Raw genomic sequence first — 22,166 nt, forward strand, 5'->3', positions numbered from 1 at the left:
CATGTTCAATAGATTTAAAATATTTCCTTTTCTTAGAGACAGCATATATCTTTTGTAGGCAAATATTTGAACAAGAGATGTGATTCTTTAAAAAATATTTATCAAACTGCTATATTAGAAGCATTCAACTTTCTATCTTAACTGTTCTTATTGACAGTATGTGTTTCGTACTATTTGTATTTCTGTAGTTGTTTTAAATCATTTTCTGTTGTAGATCACAGTCAATCTGGATGGTACCTGTGTACCATGTATACATGAATCTATTAAAACATGTTTCCCATATTTTATTTTCCATTATTGTTATACACATTGTAGTTGATGTTTATCTTTGTGAGAAGAATCCTGATTTGTTTTGCAACAAGTAGATGAAACACTCTGGGTTATTAAAACAAATTTTATGCCTAATTCTCATTTGTGTTAGGCTAGGCCAAGGGTGCATATGATAGATCATGTGCTTAGAGTTAAAATGTATCACTGACTTTTGCTAGACTCTCGACTTCATATCAAGATGATTTTCCAGGAGTTAGACTTTTCCGTAGGGGAGGGCCCTCCCTAGGGCTTCATCTTGGGAAAAAACTAGAAGCAGTGCGTCGAGACATTTGTTATCTGAAAATTTGACTTTCCCTCTCTAGGCCTTATCTTCTGTCCTTCCCTTATATTTAGAAAACTGAGCACCTATTTCTAATTTTTTCCTTTTCCTATATTCTTTGACTCCTTCTCTAGGTAGAAGGTAGCTTTCCGCTAACTTTTCCTAGGAAGCATTTCAAATGGACCTAATTCTTAGCAGTCTTCCTTAAAGAGGCAGAGTTTTTTGATTAATAGAAAGTCTTCACATCATTCATACTATTGATATGATTTTCAGTAGCTTTATACAATTATGTGTTTAAGGAATGTTTGATTTACCTTTTATGAGTGTGTGTTGTGCTTCAAATTGTGTTTCTTGTCATATTTTCTTGCAAGTTACTTGCGTGGTATCGTTAAATTTTCAAAAGTGGTCTTAAAATTGGTATTAGACTGAGTATTTTCACATGTAATAAGTTCAGAGGAGATTTTACATCTTCTTAGCATTTCATTTTTAGTTTCACTTTTAATGATGTATTTATTCCCAAATCTCTATGTACCATCTTACAACTGTAATTTTTTATTATGAAATGTACAGGTTCCCCTTCAACATGGGTTTTCATTGATCTACATTTTTTTTGCCATTTGTATTTTTATTACATCTTTAGTAGTTTTTCAAACTTACATAATTTTCATTTTTAAATATTACTATGTTTCCTTGAAATCCATGACTCTATATAACTTTTTATTTGTGTCATCAGACAACACTGTAGGTGAAACAGCTTCATAACTCCAAAGGTCTCTCCATGGCTTTCAATAATAAACCCTTGTGGAATTCTGCATGGTATACAAAAGAGCTACTCTAGGGTTTCATGACAGTGTCTGTGTTTTATTCCTCTGAGTTATACAAGTATAAATGTTTTGGATGGTATGGCAATTATTGCTGACTGTACCCATTCTTTCAGTTATATCCTAACCTTTGGACATTCTAATAGTGTTTCCTTTCTGTTTCGAAAAAATCCAAGTCATAGCCTCCTAACATGATACAATTAAAAATTTTTTTCATATTGAAACATTTTAAAATGTATACATTAAATATTGAATAGTTTGGGAAATTTTATTTAGAAGTCTATCTGATGTTTTTGCTGTCTTATATTTTCTGCTGTCCCCAAATAATTTATTGCATTAAAGTTATGTGTGCTCAAATTTAGTATGAAAAATTTTTGTTTATTAGTAATTAAAAAATTGAGGGTAAGAGGAGAAAGGGGTGACAGAGGATGAGATGGTTGGATGGCATCACTGACTCAATGGACATGAGTTTGAGGAAACTCAGGGAGATAGTGATGGACAGAGAAGCCTGGTGTGCTGCAGTTCATGGGGTTGCAAAGAGTCAGACACGACTTAGCGACTGAACAACAACAAATTGAAATTAAGATAATCTCTAAATTTATGATATTTTAAGAAACCTGTTAGAAGTAATTATTTAATTTTTTTATTTTCAAGAGTAAAAAAGCTGTGGTAGTTAAAATATATTTGGAAAAGCTGTTCATATTTTTATTGCTATTCTCCTTTAAAAAAGGTCAGAAGTATTTAACTTGTTTAGATAACTAAATAAAAGTGATTTTTTAAATGTATATGCATAGATTTCAACTATATGTCTGTGCTATAAAATTTGAATAAGGATGTGTTCTTTTAAAACTTTTTAAACATTAATTCACTTATCTTTTTAAAATTATTATTATATTTTAGTACTATGCTTAGTATAATGTGTTCATCATCATCAAAATTTTGAATGCAGCATATTTTCAGCAAGCCATCACCAGTTTCCATAGGAGCTTACTTTTCACTTTAAGTAATTTAGAAGAGAAGTCTGTTTTGATTTTCTTAAGTTTTATAAAGTATTACATGAGGATAAAAGCCAGGAATGGAAAGTATCTAAAATGCCTCAATTATCCAGGAAGGATAACTGTAACTTTGGTGAAGTTACAGAGGTTGATATACAGATTTGACACTTTTCCTTTGTATTTCTTTTTATAAAACAAAATCATTGATGGTATATGTAAGTTACAATTTAAAGAAATGTGATTTTCAGGTATTTGCAAGCATTTTTATGCATGCATTGTGTAAAATCACATTGCATACCAGTGTAAGGAATTTGTGTCCTTTTGAGAAGTGAAGAAAGAATTTACTTGTATTATTGCGAGTTTTGACCATGAGGACTTAATTATTAAATTTTCAGAACATTTCTGTTCTGGTGCATGTTTTGGAGTGTATAAAAAGTTTGTGTTTTCCATTTTAGCATGTGCTTTTTAACTTTTACACATTAAACTTCCTGAAGTTCTACTAAATGGAAGTATTTAGAAGTGGAATCAGCAGTAATGTGTTAACAAGCACTAAGCATGTATAAAGCTTCTAGAAAATTGCAAACAGACCAGGTTTGTAATGTTCTTAGAAAAGGCGTTGTAGCAGTTGCATGTGTGGGATTTGGGTTTTGTTGACTTCAAATGAATAAGTTCATTTTACATTAAACATTCATCAATTTGTACATTTGACTTGCAGGAGAAATCTTACAGTTCCATGTGATAAGAACACCCCCTGGTCGAGGAAATGTTACTATTAACTGGAAAATTATTGGGCAAAACCTAGAATTCAATTTTGCTAACTCTACTGGTCAACTCTTCTTTCCTGAGGTAATAGCACCAAGAAAAACTGCACTGAACTTCTTGGAGGAAACTGTGTTTTGTGAGGAAAATGGGAAAATTCTGATGATATAATAGAAGGATTAACAGAGATTGATGAGGGAGCTACTTCCTTAGGAACTCAAAGGATTTCTAAGACTTCAGGAGGGGGTTTGTTTTTGTACATGTGCTTGCATGACTAGATCTCCTTTAAGCAAACAGAAAACGCTGGCTTCGTATCTGGGGCAAGCCCTCTCGGCCTCCTGCCCGCCCAGTGTTGGTGGCAGCTGTGTCATTCTGCAGATGATGAGCACTCTCGTCCCTCTTTGCTTACTCCTCACTCTCTTGGAACGTTAATTGCCCTTGGAACTTAAATGTTTCACTGCTATGAAACAGCTAATATAGCCCTAGAAACAAATGTCTTTTTATCTCTTGTTCACACAGTGTTTTTGAGCTTGCATTTAGGTATTCTTTCTGATATTTGGAAAGAAGATGATTGGTGAAAGATAGCTATGTAAAAGCAGCTCTTGGGTACTAAGTTAGTGCTACTTCACTGTTACTCTTCATCTTCTCTTTTCCACCCTCACTTGATAGGAATTCTCGTTTGCTGACATGTTTAATTCTTTTTCTCTTCATTTCCACTGCCTAAACATAAGCCAAACCTTTATAACCTTCTCCCTTGATTACTTGATTACATTTGACTTCTGTTAACTGGTTTCCCTAAAACACTGGTCTTGTTTTCCATACTCCAGTTATTCCCATTCACCACTGCCATAGAAATCTCTCCGGACAGTTGCATTGTCTGGAATTTTTAGTAGTGCTACATTGCTTATTAGATAAGATCTACATACATTAACTCAGCACTCAAAATCTTCTCATTTGTTCTCTATCTACTTTAAGCCTGTTTTCCTAGGAGTCATGTTTTCCTTTTTAATATATAATTTATTTTTAAGCCACAGAACAGTGTACGTGAAGCTATGTTTGGGTGCACGGTTTATAAAGACAGTAAAAGTAGAAGATAGTTTGTGCTCAGTGACAGTAGAGGGATGAATTTCTTTGTGTTTGATACAGGGATCATTGAATAAAACAATATCTGTGCATTTGTTGGATGACAATATTCCTGAGGAGAAAGAAGTATACCAGGTCATTCTGTATGATGTCAGGACACAAGGTAATGCAGAATTTTATTGTTATTTTTCTGGTATGTTATTTTCAGAAAAAATAATAGTTGCTATCTATATTTAACGATCGGAGAAGGCAATGGCACCCCACTCCAGTACTCTTGCCTGGAAAATCCCATGGATGGAGGACCCTGGTAGGCTGCAGTCCATGGGGTCACTAAGAGTCGGACACGACTGAGCGATTTCACTTTAATTTTTCACTTTCATGCATTGGAGAAGGAAATGGCAACCCACTCCAGTGTTCTTGCCTGGAGAATCCCAGGGACGGGAGAGCCTGGTGGGCTGCCGTCTGTGGGGTCGCACAGAGTCGGACATGACTGAAGCGACTTAGCAGCAGCAACAGCAGCAGCAGCAATATTTAACGATTAGGTGGATACCAATTTAAAAAATGTTACTTTAAATATCATCTGCCCTGTAACAGTTTAGATCCAAACAAATCAGCTCAGCATGAAAATACTTATAGATTGAGTTAAAAACTCTAGAATTTTTGCTAAGTATTTCCTATGGAATAAAATACATCTCCAAAGGTAGAATTTGGTGAAATTAATTTTATACTCAGTTCAGTTTAGTCGCTCAGTTGTGTCAGACTCTTTGCAACCCCATGAACCGCAGCACGTCGGCCTCCCTGTCCATCACCATCTCCCAGTTTGGATTCTGGATCAGTTATATGGGATAAATTAGATTTAGTAATTTGTGTAAGTAATCTGGGTATTTTCCTCAGTTTCTGATCACTTTCTGTAATTCAGATGACCAGTACAGCAACTAATAACAATAACTGGTCAAGCAAGAAAGAATCAGGATTTACTGCCTAAGAAGAAGAGAGGTAAAAGGTAGCTTCTGTTAGAGAAGTAACAGTAACCACTTTCTCTTACTTTACTGTGTTTCAGAGGGTGAGATTATATTTTAAGTGTTTAGCAGTTAATGCCAAATCACCCTTCGATTTCTTGTGGTCCCCGACTTTCTTAGGAGTATCACCAGCAGGCGCCGCTCTGCTCGACGCTCAAGGATACGCAGCTGTTCTGACCGTAGAAGCCAGTGATGAACCACACGGAGTGTTAAATTTTGCTCTTTCATCAAGATTTGTTTTGCTGCAGGAGGCTAACACAACAGTTAAGCTTTTCATCAACAGAGAATTCGGATCTCTAGGTTTGTGTTACTCTAGAATGAATGGAATTTCCAGGCAGGTGCTTTTTAAGTATTCTACTAGGGTGGATGAAAGTCATTGCTAAAATAAACCATGAATGGGGAAAAAAATGAATATTGTACTATCTAGTGTCACAAGATGCTGTACAATATACAGTCATACAGCATATGATAGCGGGTGGGCTATGGGTCCACTAACAGCTGGGCTTGGCCCAGGGTGACTCTGTTCCAGTATGCCTCTCATTCTTCTCCTGCCACCGGTAGAGGCACTGAGGGTGAGCAAAAACATGCAGACTCCATCAGGTCTAGGCTCAGAACTAGCACACAGTCACTTTGTCTTTGCGCTAGCAGCCAAAATAAGTTACACAGTCAACCCAAAGTCTAGAGGCGGGGCGGTCTGCCTTGCCCACAGCGCAGTATCACTGAGCCATTACATGGTAAAGGCCAGAAACATAGGAAGGGGTGAAGAATTGGGGGCCAACAGTGTAGCTACTGAGGTGCTTTTACAAAAGTCAAAAAGCTCGTAGTGTTATTTTTAAAAATTTATTTATTTTTAATTGAAGGATGTTTGCTTTACAATATTGTGTTGGTTTCTGTCATTCATCAACATGAACTGGCCATAGGTATACCTTTGGCCATAGGTATACCTTTGGTATACCTTTGTCCCCTCCGTCTTGAACCTCCTATTTTTTAAAAAAATTTTAATTATAAAATCTTTTCCCATCCAATCCACTTAGGAGCAGTTAATGTTACGTATGCCACAGTTCCTGGAATGTTGAGCCGAAAGAACCAAACAGAAGGAAACCTCGCTGAGCCAGATGTGGACTTTGTCCCAGTCGTTGGCTTTCTGATTTTAGAAGAAGGGGAAACAGCAGGAGCCATCGACATTACTATCCTTGAGGTAAAACACTTATTTTGCTGTTGCTGCACTAAACGTGAATAGCCAGGTAACAAGTAGAAATCGATTAAATGCTCTGGTGCCTTTAAATCAGCTTATTTCTTTCTGTGATTTCTTTTTTTAACCACACAGGGATTCTGTTCTTGTCTAGACAGGGTCATCTGTTGTTGTGTATTTTATTATAGAAACAACTTTTGATAAAGAAAATTTCTTTAGAGAAGTCCCCTTTAAGATGGCATTGGCCTGAGAGATTCCAGAGGAGCATTCTGATTACTCTGAAGGATTCATTGGAGCAGTGAAGCCATGTAGGTCAGGTCTTAGTTGTTAAGACTGGTTAAATTAGAGATAGCAGGAAACTCACCAGAGGCTGATGGTATAAGATGTGATTATGGTCAAGCTTAAAGTAATCATTGGTGACTGAAATTGTGTTTTAAATGATTTTTCACATTGCAGAATCTTGTGCTGCTTTGGGACCTGGTGTTTCAACTACCTAAATTCACTTCCAAGAGGTTTATGAAAATAATACCTATGGAGAGGGTAGGAGATGACTGTGAGGCAGAGGGTGGAGGAAGGAGAGAGTGAATATTGCCTTAGAAAATGAATTTTCAATTACTGTGTATTTTGGGGGTTCTGTTTCTTAAAAATTCTTATTTTCTCAGAAGCTTTTTACATTTACAAAATTATAAGTACTAAACCATCTACCATCTGAAGTCGGTAATTCTTGTTTTGTTCATTACTGTGACACTGTGACCTAATACAGTAATTTGAGAATTCTAAAGCTGTAAGATGAAAGGTAACATTATTTCAGTCTGTGACATATGACACAGGATTTAATGAAACTTTAAGGTGATCTTCTTTCAAATATAGTATCTGTTAATGTAACAATAAAAATAAATTATTCCTCAGATATGTTAGTTTTTAAAGCAGAAAGTCGCCTTTCAGAGGTCTAGTTTACAGAGTCTTGTTCTATGAACACAGAATTTCAAAGTTTCCTTTGTTTCTCCCTAGGTCTTTGTAGCCCTTTCTGTTCTTAGATTATTAACACAAGATTAAAAGACCACAAGTCTGTATGTGCAGAAATAAACCAGGCCAGGGGGATATATACAGTCTATACAGACTGAGGAGAGTTGTTCTGTGGGGACGGGGTACAGTGAGGGTAGATGGGAGACAGTCCCTGTACATCGCTGATTTTGTAATTCATTGGTCTGTGTATTATAGAAGACAGAGCCAGTGACTTGTATTTTCTTAATTTTTCATGTGGCAACATATCTCCATTAAATAAAATGAAGAGAGAGATATATATACTGATATTATGTATTCATATATATATATACACTGCATTTCTGTGTAGATATTGCTGTCTGTCTAGTTGCTGATGATGTGGTTTTGCTAGTCCTCCTGTTTTGAGCACCTGCCTTGTTAGTCATTAATCATAGTATTGTGTGAAAATTAACCATCACTAGTATTTATCACTCTGTAGGGACTCGCTCTAGGGCCAGGTACTCCATATACATTATGTATAACCAGTTTTACATATTTTTAATCAATATCCCCAAAGTAGCTGTTATTTCCCTCATTATAAATTGGAATTGGACTTCCCCTAATGGTTCAGTGGTTAAGCATCTGCTATGCATTATGTTTAACCAGTTTTACATATTTTTAATCAATATCCCCCAAAAAAGAAAGGGAAAGTGAAGTCGCTCAGTCCTGTCCAACTCTTTGCGACCCCATTGTAGCCTACTACGCTCCTCTATCCATGGGATTTTCCAGGCAAGAGTACTTGAGTGGGTTGCCATTTCCTTCTCCAGGGCATCATCCTGACCCAGGGATTGAACCTGGGTCTCCTGCATTGTAGGCAGATGCTTTACCATCTGAGCCACCAGGGAAGTCCCCAAAGTAGCTGATTTTTCCTTCATTATAAATTGGAATTGGATTTCCCTGGTGGTCCATCTGCATGCTGATGCAGGGGACATGGGTTCGATCCCTGCTCCAGGAAGATCCCATGTGCTGCAGGACAACTAAACCTGTGCACTACAATGGCTGAGTCTGTGCTCTAGAGCCCAGGAGCCGCTGCTGCTGAAGCCCGCCAGCCCTAAACCTGTGCTCTGCAGCAAGAGAAGCCTCTGCAATGAGAAGCCTGTGCACGGCAACTAGAGGGTGGCCGCTGCTCACCGCAGCTAGAGAAAGCCCACGTGCAGTAACGAACACCCGGTGTGGCCAAAAAAAAAAGGATGACAGAATTGAGGCCTGAAAGTTTTAACAACTCACCTGAAATTACAGAAATGCTGTATTAGGTCTCTTTGACTACAAAACCTGTGTTTTTCCCACCGCGTTATTCTGTTCTTCACTCTTAATTGGATGTGAAAGCAGTTTAAAATCTTTTCCTCTTATTATATTTCAAATAATATTAAGCTTGTATAGTTATATAATTGGTTTTCATATTAGTCCAGGGAAAAACTGAAATCAATATAAAATGATTTCATGTGGTTCAACATAATAACGTATAATCAGGTATAAAAGTTTAATAGTTTTATGTTTTTTTTTTAAAAAATTTCAGCTTTATTGAAGTACAGTTAACCCATACTGCATGGTAAACTTATGTAAAGTCTTGAAAAGTGTATAAAATTGGAAGGTAGTTAAAGCATATGTTGTGTTGATTTGATTTATATTTACATGTGAAAGGATTCTGCATATCTAGTTAACACCTCCATCACCTCATGTGTTTATCTTTTTGTGTGTGTGTGAACACACACGTTCTACTCTACCAGCAAATTTCAGTTACACAGTAAGGTGTTTTCAGCTGGAATCACCGTGTTTTACTTTAGATCCTGAGATCTTAGTCATCCTTAGCTGAGTTTGTACTCTTTTACCAATTCCTTCCCTATCCCCACCCCCAACTTCCCCACCTAGCCCCTGACAACTGGTTTTCTATTCTCTGTTTAATGAGTATGACTCTTTTTTTTTATATTCCACATATAAGTTCTACCATACAGTATGGTAGAACTTTGGCTTATTTCACTTAGCGTAATGCCTTCAAGATCCATCTTTGTTATCAAAACGAATGATTTCCTTCTTTCTTGTGGCTGAATAATGTTCCATCTTACATACGACATCTCACCCCTTCATCTGTTGATGGACACTTAGGCTGTTTCTGTAACTTGGCCACTGTGAATAATGCTGTAATGAATATGGGAGTGCGTATACCTCATCATTATTCTATTTTCATTTCCTTTGAATAAATACCAGGTGTATGATTGCTGGTGGTTCTATTTGTAAGTTTCTCAGGAGCCTTCATGTTGTTTTGCACAGTGACTGCACCAGTGTACACTCTCACCAACAGTGTAAGGGGTCCCCTTTCTCCACATTCTCACCAACACTGATAGCTTTTTGATAATAGCCATTCTAACAGGTGTGAAGTGATGTCTCATTGTGGTTCTGACTTGCATTTCTATGATGGTTAGTGACATTGAGCGCATTTTCATGCACAGGTTGGCCATTTGTATATCCTCCTTGGAAAAATTTCTATTCCATTCCTCTGCATTTTAAATCCGATTATTTGTTGTTTTGCTATTGACTTATACGACTGTTAAAATATATTTTGGATCTTTGTGATTTGCAAATATTTTCTTCCATTTGATCGGTTGCCTTTTGTTTTGCTGATGTTTTCTTCTGCTATGTGGAAGCTTTTCAGTTTGATATAGTTCCACTTTGCTTTTGTTTTTGGTGTTAAATCCAAAAAAATCATTGCAAAGGCATGTTTTTTTCCCTGACTTAAATCTTTTCTACTCTGTGTTTGGATTTTTATGTTTTCTGTATACCATTTAAATATACATATTTAAAAGATAATTTCAAAAAGCAGCTTGTAAGAGGTAATTACTTTGAGAGCATAATTGTAGAGAATTTAATGGGTGAATTTTTGCAGGACGATATACCAGAACTAGAAGAATATTTCCTCGTGAATTTAACTCATGTGGAACTTATCATGGCTCCTTTCACTTCATTTCCTCCTAGATTAGGTATGCTGGCCTTTTTTGTTTGTTTGTTTCTGTTTACTCACTGCAAATGAAATAAAATTTCTTCAGTTTTTAATCAGAAATGATCATTGTGAAGTTTGCTAATCTCAGCTATATGTGAAAATATGGTGAGCTTTTAGGTTTAAAGACCCTCATATATTGTAGTTGTGTGCATCGAACAGCATAAAGACATTTAAGAATTCCTGTGTGATGCTTCTTTAAACATTGCAATTATTTTATAAACAAATTTGTAATCTTCAAAATAGAATTAGTTCTTATGAAGTCATGTTCCTTTCAAAATTTAATTTGCTGTTTTCATTAGATCTCCAGATTATCAGGTGTTTTTATTTTCTCTTAGATTAAGAACAGCATTTGTTTGTTGTGTTCTCTGCTTCTGTTTTGACTTTTTATCTCTTTGAAAAGACTCAGTTAATTCGTTACAGACTGAAAGGTAAAACTTGAACCTCGGTACAAATTTATGTAGATTACTTTAAAAAGAGAAATTCTTCCTATTAACACACAAACTCCTGTTCACGATTTGGACAGTCGATACTGGAAAGTTTTTTGGAAACTTTCAGATGTGATGGCCTGGTGGGGGGGGCGGGGTGTGGTGAGTAGCACTGAGGTCGCCTGCTCCCTGTGCCTTGGTTAGACGGTGTTCCTGGCAGAGGGGAGATGAGTCTGGGTTAAAGGCGGAGAAGCATGGCCCTGAACTGTGGCCTGAGGAGTGGGACTTCCTCACTCACTTCTGCTCAGTGTGACAACTTTGAAAGTAGCAGAAGGAAATAATCCGTTTTTAATTTATTATTTGGAAAGTTTCCATTTTTACACAAAAGAAATACATGATTCCAATGACTGGGCTGTTTATATCAAGCAGTTACTACAAGGTTATTATTGTTCACACTAAGAAAATTCACAGAGTACATCATCTTCCCTGTACTCAGAGATAATTTGAACAATTTAGCTTTGGGTTAGTGCTCTCTAATGCTCTTATTTCCAAGTGTTGTGTGTATTAAGACCCTCATTCCTTAGTAGTAGTCGTCGTAGTAGTGTTAGTCACCCAGTTGTGTCCGACTCTGCAACCCCATGCACTGTAGCCCGCCAGGCTCCTCTGTCCATGGGATTCTTCAGGCAAGAGCACTGGAGTGGGTTGCCATTTCCTTCTTCAGGGGATCTTCCCAACCCAGGGATCGAACCTGGGTCTCCTGCATTGCAGGCAGATTCTTTACTGTCTGTTATGTTTGCCCGTTTTACAGATGAGGGAGCTGAGGCTTAGAGAAGCTAGGAATCATGCTGCAGTCACGCAGCTAGGAAATGATGGGACTGGGCCTCTGCCCTGTAGCCTCTAGTCACAAGTCCTGATGTTGTATTCTTCCTCGACGTTATTGATCTCCTGACTCATAGAGAATGCCACTCTGCTTACCCTTCTTCACCTAGACAGTTGTCATAAGGATCCGAGAGTAAGGTGGAGCTTCTGAAATTTAAAAGATAAAAATCAAACATATTAAAAAACAGAGCAAAACAGTAACTGGTTTAGTTACTATTTCAAGACTGAATAACAGATATTGGTAACATACTGAGCTTGGTGAACAGTGTAATACAGAATAAAAAGGGATTCGAAAATTTACGTTAAGCTTAGCCTTTATTCCACCTAACCTTTCCCCTTCTTTCCCACCCATCCCAACTTCTGTTTGTACCCCTGTCTCTCTCTGTCTCTTTGATGTCTGTATTTTTCTCTGCATTTCCTCTCTTTCTTGCCCCAGTTTTTCCTTCTTCTTTCTACTTCTTGCAGCTATCCCCATTTTCCTTTCCTCTTGAAATGGATTAAAATAATAGAAATAAAACCATATCTCCAATTGCTTATTTTATCCTGTTCTCAGTTGATTAGATTTCTATGAGTTAGTGGTTCTTGTTAGCAAAAGTTTGCTTATTCATACAAGTATTTGTATCTTAGCATCTTTTGATTAGTGTTGACAGTACCTCTGTATACCAAAGGTATGGTCTTTAAATTCTGCATCAAATAGTTCTCTTTTTAAATGCTTATTTAAAGATATGTTTCTGTGCTTTTTCAGATTCAGAGGGCTTGACTGCCCAAATCATCATTGATGCGAATGATGGTGCTCGAGGCATAATTGAGTGGCGACAGAGCAGGTAAAGCCAAGGCTGTGTGAGAGCTCTTAACTGAGTTTCAGATTCTTTACTATCTAGTGAATAAAAGCTTGTAGAAATGAATGTTTTCTCTTTATCATAGGTTTGAAGTAAATGAAACCCAAGGAAGTCTAACGTTGGTAGCCCAGAGGAGGACAGGGGCTCTTGGCCACGTTTCCCTGTTTGTGTATGCCCAGAATTTGGAAGCACAGCTGGGAGTGGATTACGCCTTTACACCAATGGTGAATTCATTGACAGTTACAGGGATTTAGGGCCTGTACATCAGTTAACCTTGAAATAATAAACTACTCTGTATTCCACAGTCAGTTAGAGCCGAAGAGTTCCACCTGGTGGAATAGCTCTCTTCACTGTTTTGGTAAATGATATAGATTGAATTTTCAGTACTGTTTCAAAGATTATTCTGTATTTCACTTCATTCATTATTTTATTGTAATATTTGATACTCACTTTTTTTTATTCATTTGCTGTCTAATTGCAATATTTGATACTGGAGGGCACACATTATTGTGTTAAAGAGTTTATATCATTAGATGACCTTACCAGAGTGCTTCTTATGCCTCTTGAAAATGTTACTGCTTTCATTTCTTTGTTTTACTTTACTGAAACACCTTTAGTGTTTGAAAATATTTTTTGTCTTGTCTCTTGTTGCCTTTTACTGCTTAGTCAAATGTTTCCTTTCTTCCTACTGCTTTTTAAACTTAATTGAAAAAAAAAAAAAAGGTCATGAAAAAGTAAGGGAAAAGTCCTGTAAATAGCTTATTTCACATTTATCTCCAAACATTTAAAAATGACTCAGTGTATTAAAATATAATACTGCCTACTTCTGCCTCTTGGACCAGATTCTTCATTTCGCTAATGGAGAAAGGTATAAAAACGTTGACATCATGATTCTTGATGATGACATTCCAGAAGGAGATGAAGCATTTCAGCTGATTTTAACAAATCCTTCTCCTGGACTGGAGCTGGGGGAAAATATAATAGGTAATTGATGATTTATACACAGCTCCCTCTCACCTCTCTTCACTCCTAAGTGAGCCCTGTGGTATGGGGGGGCATTGACAGCATGTGCCACAGTCACACACTCACATCGTGCAGTTTTTTTCATGTAAGTCTTTTTACTTTGATTCCTAGATATTTGGCTGGAAAATCCCATGGATGGAGGAGCCTGATGGGCTACAGTCCATGGGGTTGCTAAGAGTCGGACACGACTGAGCGACTTCCCTTTCACTTTTCACTTTCATGCTTTGGAGAAGGAAATGGCAACCCACTCCAGTGTTCTTGCCTGGAGAATCCCAGGGACGGGAGAGCCTGGTGGGCTGCCGTCTATGGGGTCGCACAGACTTGGACACGACTGAAGTGACTTAGCAGCAGCATTATGTTGCTATTATGAACTAGGTCCCTTGTAATTATATTGTTAAGTGATTATACATCCATCTACAATGCAGGAGACCCTGGTTCGATTCCTGGGTGAGGAAAATCCCCTGGAAAAGAGATAGACTACCCACTTCAGTATTCTTGGGCTTTCCTGGTGGCTCAGAGGGTAAAGAATCCGCCTGTAATGTGGGAAGCCTAGATTCGATCCCTGGGTTGGGAAGATCCTCTGGAGGAGGGCATGACAACCCACTCTAGTATTCTTGCCTGGACAATCCCCATGGACAGAGGAGCCTGGCAGGCTGCAGTCCACGGGGTCACTAAGAGTTAGACATGACTGAGCAACTAAGCACAGCACAGCACATATCTGATATATAGACGTATTATTATTATCTTTTAGAATGCATGCTCTGAAGCAGACTTCCTAGCTTTGACAGCCATTCCTGCCACATCCAGGCTTGTGAATGTCCACGCATTGCCTGTCTGTGCTTCAGTCATCAGTTCTGTAAAATGAGAGTAATAATAGAATCTACCCCATGGGGATACTGTGAGAATTCAGCGAGTTAAAAATGCTGGTTAAGAAATTTGTAAGTTCTCAGTAGTAGCAGTTGTTGTTTTGGCTGTTAATTACCATTATTAGTAGTGGTAGTAGAAGACAGAAAGCGCTTGATTTCTGAAGGTTACTTAGCTTATATTTTGAACTCTTGTAATAGTTCATTTTTTCTCTTGCCTTCTTGAGGAAGATAATCAGGATGTCTGGAAATAGTGGATGCTGATGCTTCCTTTCCGTTGCTTTTATACCTGTTGCTTGGCTGGTAGCTCCAGGGCAGTGCTGAACAGTAGCAGTGATGAGAGGCATCACTGTCTTCTAATGTTTCAGCATTAAACTTTAGTACTTTCTGTTGGCTACTAAAGTTTCACATTGAAGTATCACATTGAAGTATCACATTGTAGTATCACATTGAAGTATCACATTGAAGAAGCTGCCTTTTGTCTCAAGATTACTGAGTCTTTTTATTTATATCATGAGTGAGTGTAGAATTTCCTTAAATGCCTTTTAACATTTATTTTTAAGATGATCTAGAAAAGCATTGGACTAGTTTACAATGAAGTATCCACATACTTCCCACCACTTATAACCCATTCTATTTTAATTTGTTGTTCTAATATTTTTATGCTGACAGCCTTCGTTACCATCCTTGCTAATGACGATGGCCCTGGAGTTCTGTCGTTTAACAACAGTGAGCACTTTTTCCTACGAGAACCGACAGCAGTCTACATCCAGGAGAGTATGGCAGTGTTGTACGTTATTCGGGAGCCTGCCCAAGGGCTGTTTGGAACTGTGACCGTTCAGTTCATTGTGACCGAAGTGAATTCTTCAATGGAGTCGAAAGACCTGACTCCTTCCAAAGGCTATGTTGTTTTAGAAGAAGGTGTTCGTTTCAAGGTACAGGGTGAACCTTTAATGAGAATGAATGATTAATATTTACGAAATAATTTTCTCTTAGAGGAGCCCCCTTGATCTTAGAAAGAAAAAAAAAATCCAGGTTAGGGGATAGGTGAAGATAATGACTAGATTACTACTGTATTGTCTGTATAGAATGCAGCTGGAGAAATTTGCTCCATTAACAGAGTTGTGAAATGTGCAAATAACAAAGAAAATATGCATATTGGTGCTTTGAATGTTAAGTATATTTAAATGGCATGCTTCACGTTATTGCCTTTAAATCATAAACTACAAGAAACTCCAGGCCCTTCATTGCAGTCATAAGCAGTAGGTAGTAATTCTTTTTGCCACATTGTTATTAAAATACAGCTGCTTCCTTCAGACAGCTTGTTTGAGAAGCAAGTATCTTATGAAAACAAGAATAGCTTATTGGAGGCAGAATGCTGGATTTAGAATTAATCATAAATTGAACTATGCTTGCAGAAGTTCACTTTCTGAAACTTCTTTTTCTGTATGGTAATAATTTTCTGCTCCTGCTACTAAACTTTATTTTTAAAACACAGTTGAGGTTTAAAACAACTAATTGTATTAGCTTAAGCTATTTTTAAGCCAAGTATATAAAGTATAATATCTAAAATAATATATTTTAAAATATTCACTGGAAAGCAATCTATCTAATAATTAAATAATTTTATTTATGATCAATTTGTGTAACCTTCAACATACTTTTGAATTCATATTTATTTACATGTCCAGTTTTTTTTTTGTTTTTGGGAATTTAGAACATTTAATTGATTTGTTCAGGGACACTTACACCTTGATACAGATAAAAAGAATTCAAATTTGAAGTATTTTATGAATTTTCTGTTGCTTTACATTCACATGCTTTCCTTTTTTAAAAAATATTTTAAACTTTGTTTATTTAACTTTTTGTATATTTTAAACTTGTTATATACTTTTTTCTTAAAAGACTTTTTCATGGTGTATTTAAAGACCTTTCTATTCATTAGGTAAATTAAATGTTTGAACAAATTGGACTAAATAGGTTTTTCTCTTACCTCTGTAATTACCTTTTTCCCCACATATTTTTATTCTCTGAGGTATGAACAGTAAAATACAAAAATTTTAGGCGCATGGGTCAGTGACTTTAAAAATATGTATCCATCAACCTAACAACCACTCGGATTAATGTGTTAAACATTGCCATCAGGCAGAAGTTTCCTTCTTGTCCCTTACCCTCCCCAGACGAAAATGCTTTCTGGTTTCTATCATCAAAGACTCATTTTACTGATTCTTGAACTTCTTATAAATAGAGTCATACAGTATTAATTCTTTTTGTGTCTAGCTTCTTTTGGTCAACACAATTTTGATTGCACACGTGAGTAGTTAATGCTTTTTTTAATTGCCTGGTAGCATTTCATTGAACAGATGGCTGTTTGTTTATCCATTCTCCTGTTGATAAACATATGGGGTTGTTTCTAATTTGTGCTTTTTAAGCGCAAGTCCTAGGCTGAAATGAGACTAATGTTATATAGCTAGGGCAGGATAAAGAAGTAGCAAAAAATGAAGACCTAAATTTAGTTTTTAAATCTCAATGATATTTTCAAATACTATACATATTTATTTTTAGACTTTTCAGTGGACTAAGTCACAGTGTTGATAACCTTGAAAGCTGTAACTTGAGACAGTTGTTACTACTACATTTTGAGGATCGGTATTAAAAAAGAGGTGATATTTTCCAAAAGTATTATTTTGTTGTCAAAAAATGTCAAATTACTCTATATGTATGTGGCAAAAATACTGAATTCTAGTAATAATTTTTTGCTTATGTTTTCAGGCCCTCCACATCTCTGCCATACTGGACACAGAACCAGAGATGGATGAGCATTTTGTTTGCACCTTGTTTAATCCGACGGGAGGTGCTAGACTAGGGGCACATGTTCAAACTCTGATAACCGTTTTGCAGAACCAGGCCCCTTTGGGGCTATTCAGTATCTCTGCAGTTGCAAATAGGTATAGTGTATTCATAAGAAAACTGTCATTTCTGAAGCTAAGTGGGAAATGTGATATAAAGAAAATGCATAGGAAAACTGATCTCTGTTATAATGGGAATGTTTAAAATGAGCTCTAGCTGATAGATCCAGAGAGGCCACATGTCGTCATAACAGGAAGCATCAAAACGTAATGATGCCCTATTTAAATGGTGTTGTTAGAATTCTTGTTTGCTCAGAATCCACACTGTCAGGCAAGAGCACTATTTTGTGTTTTCAATAATAATAAAAAATGAGGAACAATATAAATTATGTTTAGGAGCTCAAATTAAATGAATGACGTTTTGTGTATGACTTTTCAATCAATCATATATTAACATGATTGGGCTTTAGAAATTACATCTAGAAGTTAACAAATATATATTTTTTTAATATCTTAAAAATATTCCAGATCTAGTTTTATTAACGTTAAGAATTTTCTGATTTGTTTTTTTCTCTGTTAAGTGGTTTTGATGTACATGAAAAGAAACTTAGGAATGACAGAGCTTTGTTTTCGAATATGTGGTGTGAAGTTTCTGACACTTAGCAGTTTCTTACTTTCATAGTATGAGATCATTGTACTTTTGAAAATCCTCATAAATGAATGTTTTGAGCTGTAGATTCTAGCCTCCCTGCTGTGTAAAATTTGTGGATGGATCTCATCTTGATTTGTGTAAGTTTAATAGTGTATTAAATATATATTAGCAATGTGATATAGATATTTAATATGTAGAAATGATATACTTTTTCTCCTTTCTGCAACCATTTGTTTCTTTTAGAGCCACCTCTGTAAGCATTGAAGAAGCCAACAGGACAGTATACTTAAGTGTGTCGCGTACTAATGGCATTGATTTAGCCGTGAGTGTGGAGTGGGAGACAGTTTCTGAAACAGCCTTTGGCATGAGTACGTTTAGTTTCTTGTAAGAACAAAATTCTATAACCAAGAAAGATTGCGTGTTTAAGATTTACATTTTCCATTATGAGTTGGATCTTATGGCTGTATTGAAAATAGATTATAAATATTTAATTCTTTGATTGCATTCACAAATGTTTGTTGACTGTGTCCTGTGTCCAGCATGATACTGAACTTGTGGAGCTCAGAGTTTAGGGAGAGGAAGAAATAAATAAAAATCAGTTTGTAGTTTGAACTATAATAAATGTTTTTTAAAGGTGAAGTTCTAAGTGTGAGAACATAAGACAATGCTTCCCAGGGGTGTCAGGGTTTGAAGTAAGACTTGATGATGAGTGGGGATTATGCAAAGACCTGAGTTAGAGGAACATACCAGAGAAAGCAGGAAGCCAAGGCAGAAGTGTAGAGCATATAAGTAAAAAACTGAAGAGTGGGCACTGGGTTTAGAAATAAGGGGAGTGTTGAGTTTGGAGAGCTAGGTAAGACCAAATCATTTAAGAACTTGAAGGATATTATCACATACATTAGTCTTTATTTTAGGGTTATGGAAAGTCTCGTGATCTAGGCATGAGGGAGGGCTCCCATGTATAACAGGTGGGGTGGTATGATCACGTTTATGTTTTGAAGGCATCATTCTTGGTGCCATGTAAAGAATGGATTGGCACAGGAGAAATGAGAAGATAAAGGGACAAACATAAGGGCAACGGATGGTGGTAGCTTGGCGGAGGTGATAGACTGGATGTGGAGAAGGTGCTGGCTATGACCCCTAGGTTTCTAGCTTGTGCAGTGGTTGGAGAGTCATGCCTTCAGTTAGAAGGGGAGTACTGAATGGAAACAAAGTGTTACTTTGGTGAGGGGAGTAAAATATTTGAATTTGAGTTAAATTTTAGAAGACATTTCTTTAGACTCAATGAAAGATCTCTGCTGGAGAGAGAAATTTGAAATGGTCAGTGTGCATGTTGCTAAAAGTCATGGAAATTGACGTAAAACACTGGCCAGTGAGAATGGAGACAGAGAAGGGAAGAGAATCCAGACTGAGTCAAGTGGAAGAAGGGAGATGAGAAGGAGACTTAGAAGGCCTGGTGAGAAACCCAGGGGAATGCAGGATTGCAGACAGCGGCAAAAGAGCTTTTGAAAGAGAGGAATGGTGAATTGTGCCAGCTGCTCTTGAGAAGTAAAGTAAGATGAGAACTGAAAAAATACTCATTGTCATTAGCAAGAGCTATTTGCTTAGAGGGATGCAACACAAATAATATTTTGAGGTTTGGGTTCTGCATGTGTTTTATGGATGTACTTGTGAGAGTATATGTTGGAGATTCTTAAATCTCAACAGGCATTTTTTTATTTTTCATCCACCCTCTTCCTGAATTACGATAGGGAAGGATTTAACCATATGGTTAAGATTTCAGTGCAAAATATTCACACTCTGAATGTCGAAGCTATGGTGTTTCAAAAGTGACAAGGCAAGACTCTAAAATATTGGATTTCTAGGAGAGGAAATCACCAATGGATAGTACATAAAAGGCATTGGCATTATGACTTCTTGAACTAGTTATCTAAAAAGTGATCAGTAATTTACAGAGAGTCCAGGTTTCAACCTTGACATTTGTTCTTGGTATGTTATGTTTGCACCATTAACTAAAGTTTGTAAAGAACTGACCTTCTATGGGAAACTGTTGTGATAATAGAACATGGGAGGGTTTTTAAAAGGTATTCTCCATTAGGTGGAGTTTTTTTGTTTTTGTTTAATTGTAGCACAGACTTTTAGGACATGTATGAAATGTAATTATTGCACAAAATTTTAGGAGATGCAGGCTGATCGAATTTGATAGCCACTGGTAGGGAGTCTGCTTTGGCATTCTTAAAATATGTAACACGTGAAGTTAGAAATTATTGGATAGGGGTAGTTTCAAATTAATAGTGTTAAGTTTTTAAAACCTAGCATTTAGCATGTTTCCATAAAAGTTGTTTATTTTAAACTTCTCAGTTGTATTTTCATTATCTTTATGGAAGCTGATAAAAATCATACTGAACATATTTCTCTTTACAGTATACATTTAATATTTATTTATAAATATACTCCGGAAAAGTCTTTGTGGGTTTAGATATAAAAAATTTTTCTTGTTTTTGTAAGTTGACACTGTTACTGGTTTGAAATTCTCTAGTTTGTCCCTTTTCTTTCTTATATACACACACACACGCATGCGTGCACTTGCTTACCATGGAAATATTTTCATTTCTAGTAACAAACTCACTAGTTTCATTGTTTAAATAAACTGTGACTGACTAGGTGAAGTCTGGAGAGGATTTTACACAAGGAAACCATGGTTTATGTTTTTCAGGGGGAATGGATGTTATGTTTTCTATGTTTCAAAGCTTTCTGGAAGCATCAGCTTCTGGCTGGTGTTTCTTTACTTTGGAAGACTCAGTACATGGTTTAATGTTAAGAAAATTATCTTCTACTCTTTACCGATGGCAAGGGATTTTTGTTCCATTTGAGGTAAGCATCACTTACGTTATGGTACACAGACTAAAATGTACATGTAGATTTTGGATGCCTCCTGATTTCCTATTATTCCTTGTTTCCCAGGATTTAAGTATAGAAAATCCTAAAACATGTGAAGCTTTTAATATTGGTCTTTCCCCCTACTTTGTGATTACTCATGAAGAAAGAAATGAAGAAAAGTCTTCTGTTAATAGTGTGTATACATTCACATCTGGATTCAAATTATTCCTGGTAAAAAAAACTTCACTTTTTTTTGTAGATTGCTTTATTTAAAAGAAAAATCAGATTTGTGAGACTGAGCTAAATAGAAGATAGTATATGTTCTATGTTAACATGATAAAGGGCTTTTGTAAGTTAACACACATTTAGTAAGTTGTCTTAATCCAGGGATATTTTTGTCTTTCTTGAAATGACACAAAGATGTGCTTACCTAGGGATCAGAATGATTTTTCAAGTTTTGAGCTTCAAATATTTACTCAGCTTTACTCTATTCAGGAATTTTCTGCTTAAACTTTCCTTTAAATTTTTATCGTCACTATTCTGTATTCTTTGCAGGTACAAAGAATCAATATTTCAGAAAGTTCTCAAGTAAGATATTTTACTTCAGACAGTCAAGATTATTTGATTGTTGCAAGTCAAAGTGATGATTCTCAATTAACTCAGGTTTGATTCTTTTAAACTGAATTTTTTAATATAATCATTGAAACACATCAAAGGTTTAGTCTGCAGGTTTGGTATGAAAGAAAACCATAATTTGATTATGATAAAGTAGTAAGAATATAGATATTGATTAGTCACAGTTAACTTTTAAATGATACAGTCTTCAAGAACCAAGTGTAAAAATAGGCATGAATATTTAATTAGAATTTAATTGCATTGGAAAACATGGAGAAAAATCACACAGCTGGTTTCACAGAGCTTCATCTTAACATTGCCAACAGGGCACATACCATCACCCCAGAAATCCCATATGTGTCTAATAAGCTGTATCACAGTGTCTTAATAAATATTTACTTGATAATTTTTGTCACTCCTCCAACTTCCATACCTGCTTCTCATCTCTTCACATTCAGTTTATGACTTTGTTGAAATGAGAGCTACAAGGTGGAGATTACTCATCTTCCCAACCCCAGATTCAGAAAGCCCCCAATACCCAGTCTTATTCCTCTTCCTGTTGCAATGGCAGAAGTGTTTCTTCTATAAAAACCAGGTTCCTCACATAGGCATCCCTCTTGCCTTCATAAGGGTTAGTTATTCCC

At 36.4% G+C, this 22,166-nt stretch overlaps 1 protein-coding gene across 1 annotated transcript in view; it reads left to right on the plus strand.

The window, feature by feature from the left end:
- ADGRV1 (adhesion G protein-coupled receptor V1) overlaps window positions 1-22,166 on the plus strand; it is a 543,203-nt gene that overhangs the window by 128,528 nt on the left and 392,509 nt on the right. The window contains exons 35-48 of the mRNA XM_070794032.1: window positions 3,121-3,251; window positions 4,311-4,410; window positions 5,387-5,566; window positions 6,301-6,464; window positions 10,384-10,477; window positions 12,547-12,625; window positions 12,726-12,864; window positions 13,483-13,624; window positions 15,199-15,461; window positions 17,299-17,474; window positions 18,271-18,395; window positions 20,744-20,901; window positions 20,992-21,138; window positions 21,463-21,570. Coding sequence (XP_070650133.1) covers window positions 3,121-3,251; window positions 4,311-4,410; window positions 5,387-5,566; window positions 6,301-6,464; window positions 10,384-10,477; window positions 12,547-12,625; window positions 12,726-12,864; window positions 13,483-13,624; window positions 15,199-15,461; window positions 17,299-17,474; window positions 18,271-18,395; window positions 20,744-20,901; window positions 20,992-21,138; window positions 21,463-21,570 — 2,006 coding nt within the window. The remainder of the gene's footprint in view (window positions 1-3,120; window positions 3,252-4,310; window positions 4,411-5,386; window positions 5,567-6,300; window positions 6,465-10,383; window positions 10,478-12,546; window positions 12,626-12,725; window positions 12,865-13,482; window positions 13,625-15,198; window positions 15,462-17,298; window positions 17,475-18,270; window positions 18,396-20,743; window positions 20,902-20,991; window positions 21,139-21,462; window positions 21,571-22,166) is intronic.

Source organism: Bos indicus, chromosome 7, assembly GCF_029378745.1.
Source record: "Bos indicus isolate NIAB-ARS_2022 breed Sahiwal x Tharparkar chromosome 7, NIAB-ARS_B.indTharparkar_mat_pri_1.0, whole genome shotgun sequence".
Taxonomy (NCBI): Eukaryota; Metazoa; Chordata; class Mammalia; order Artiodactyla; family Bovidae; genus Bos; species Bos indicus.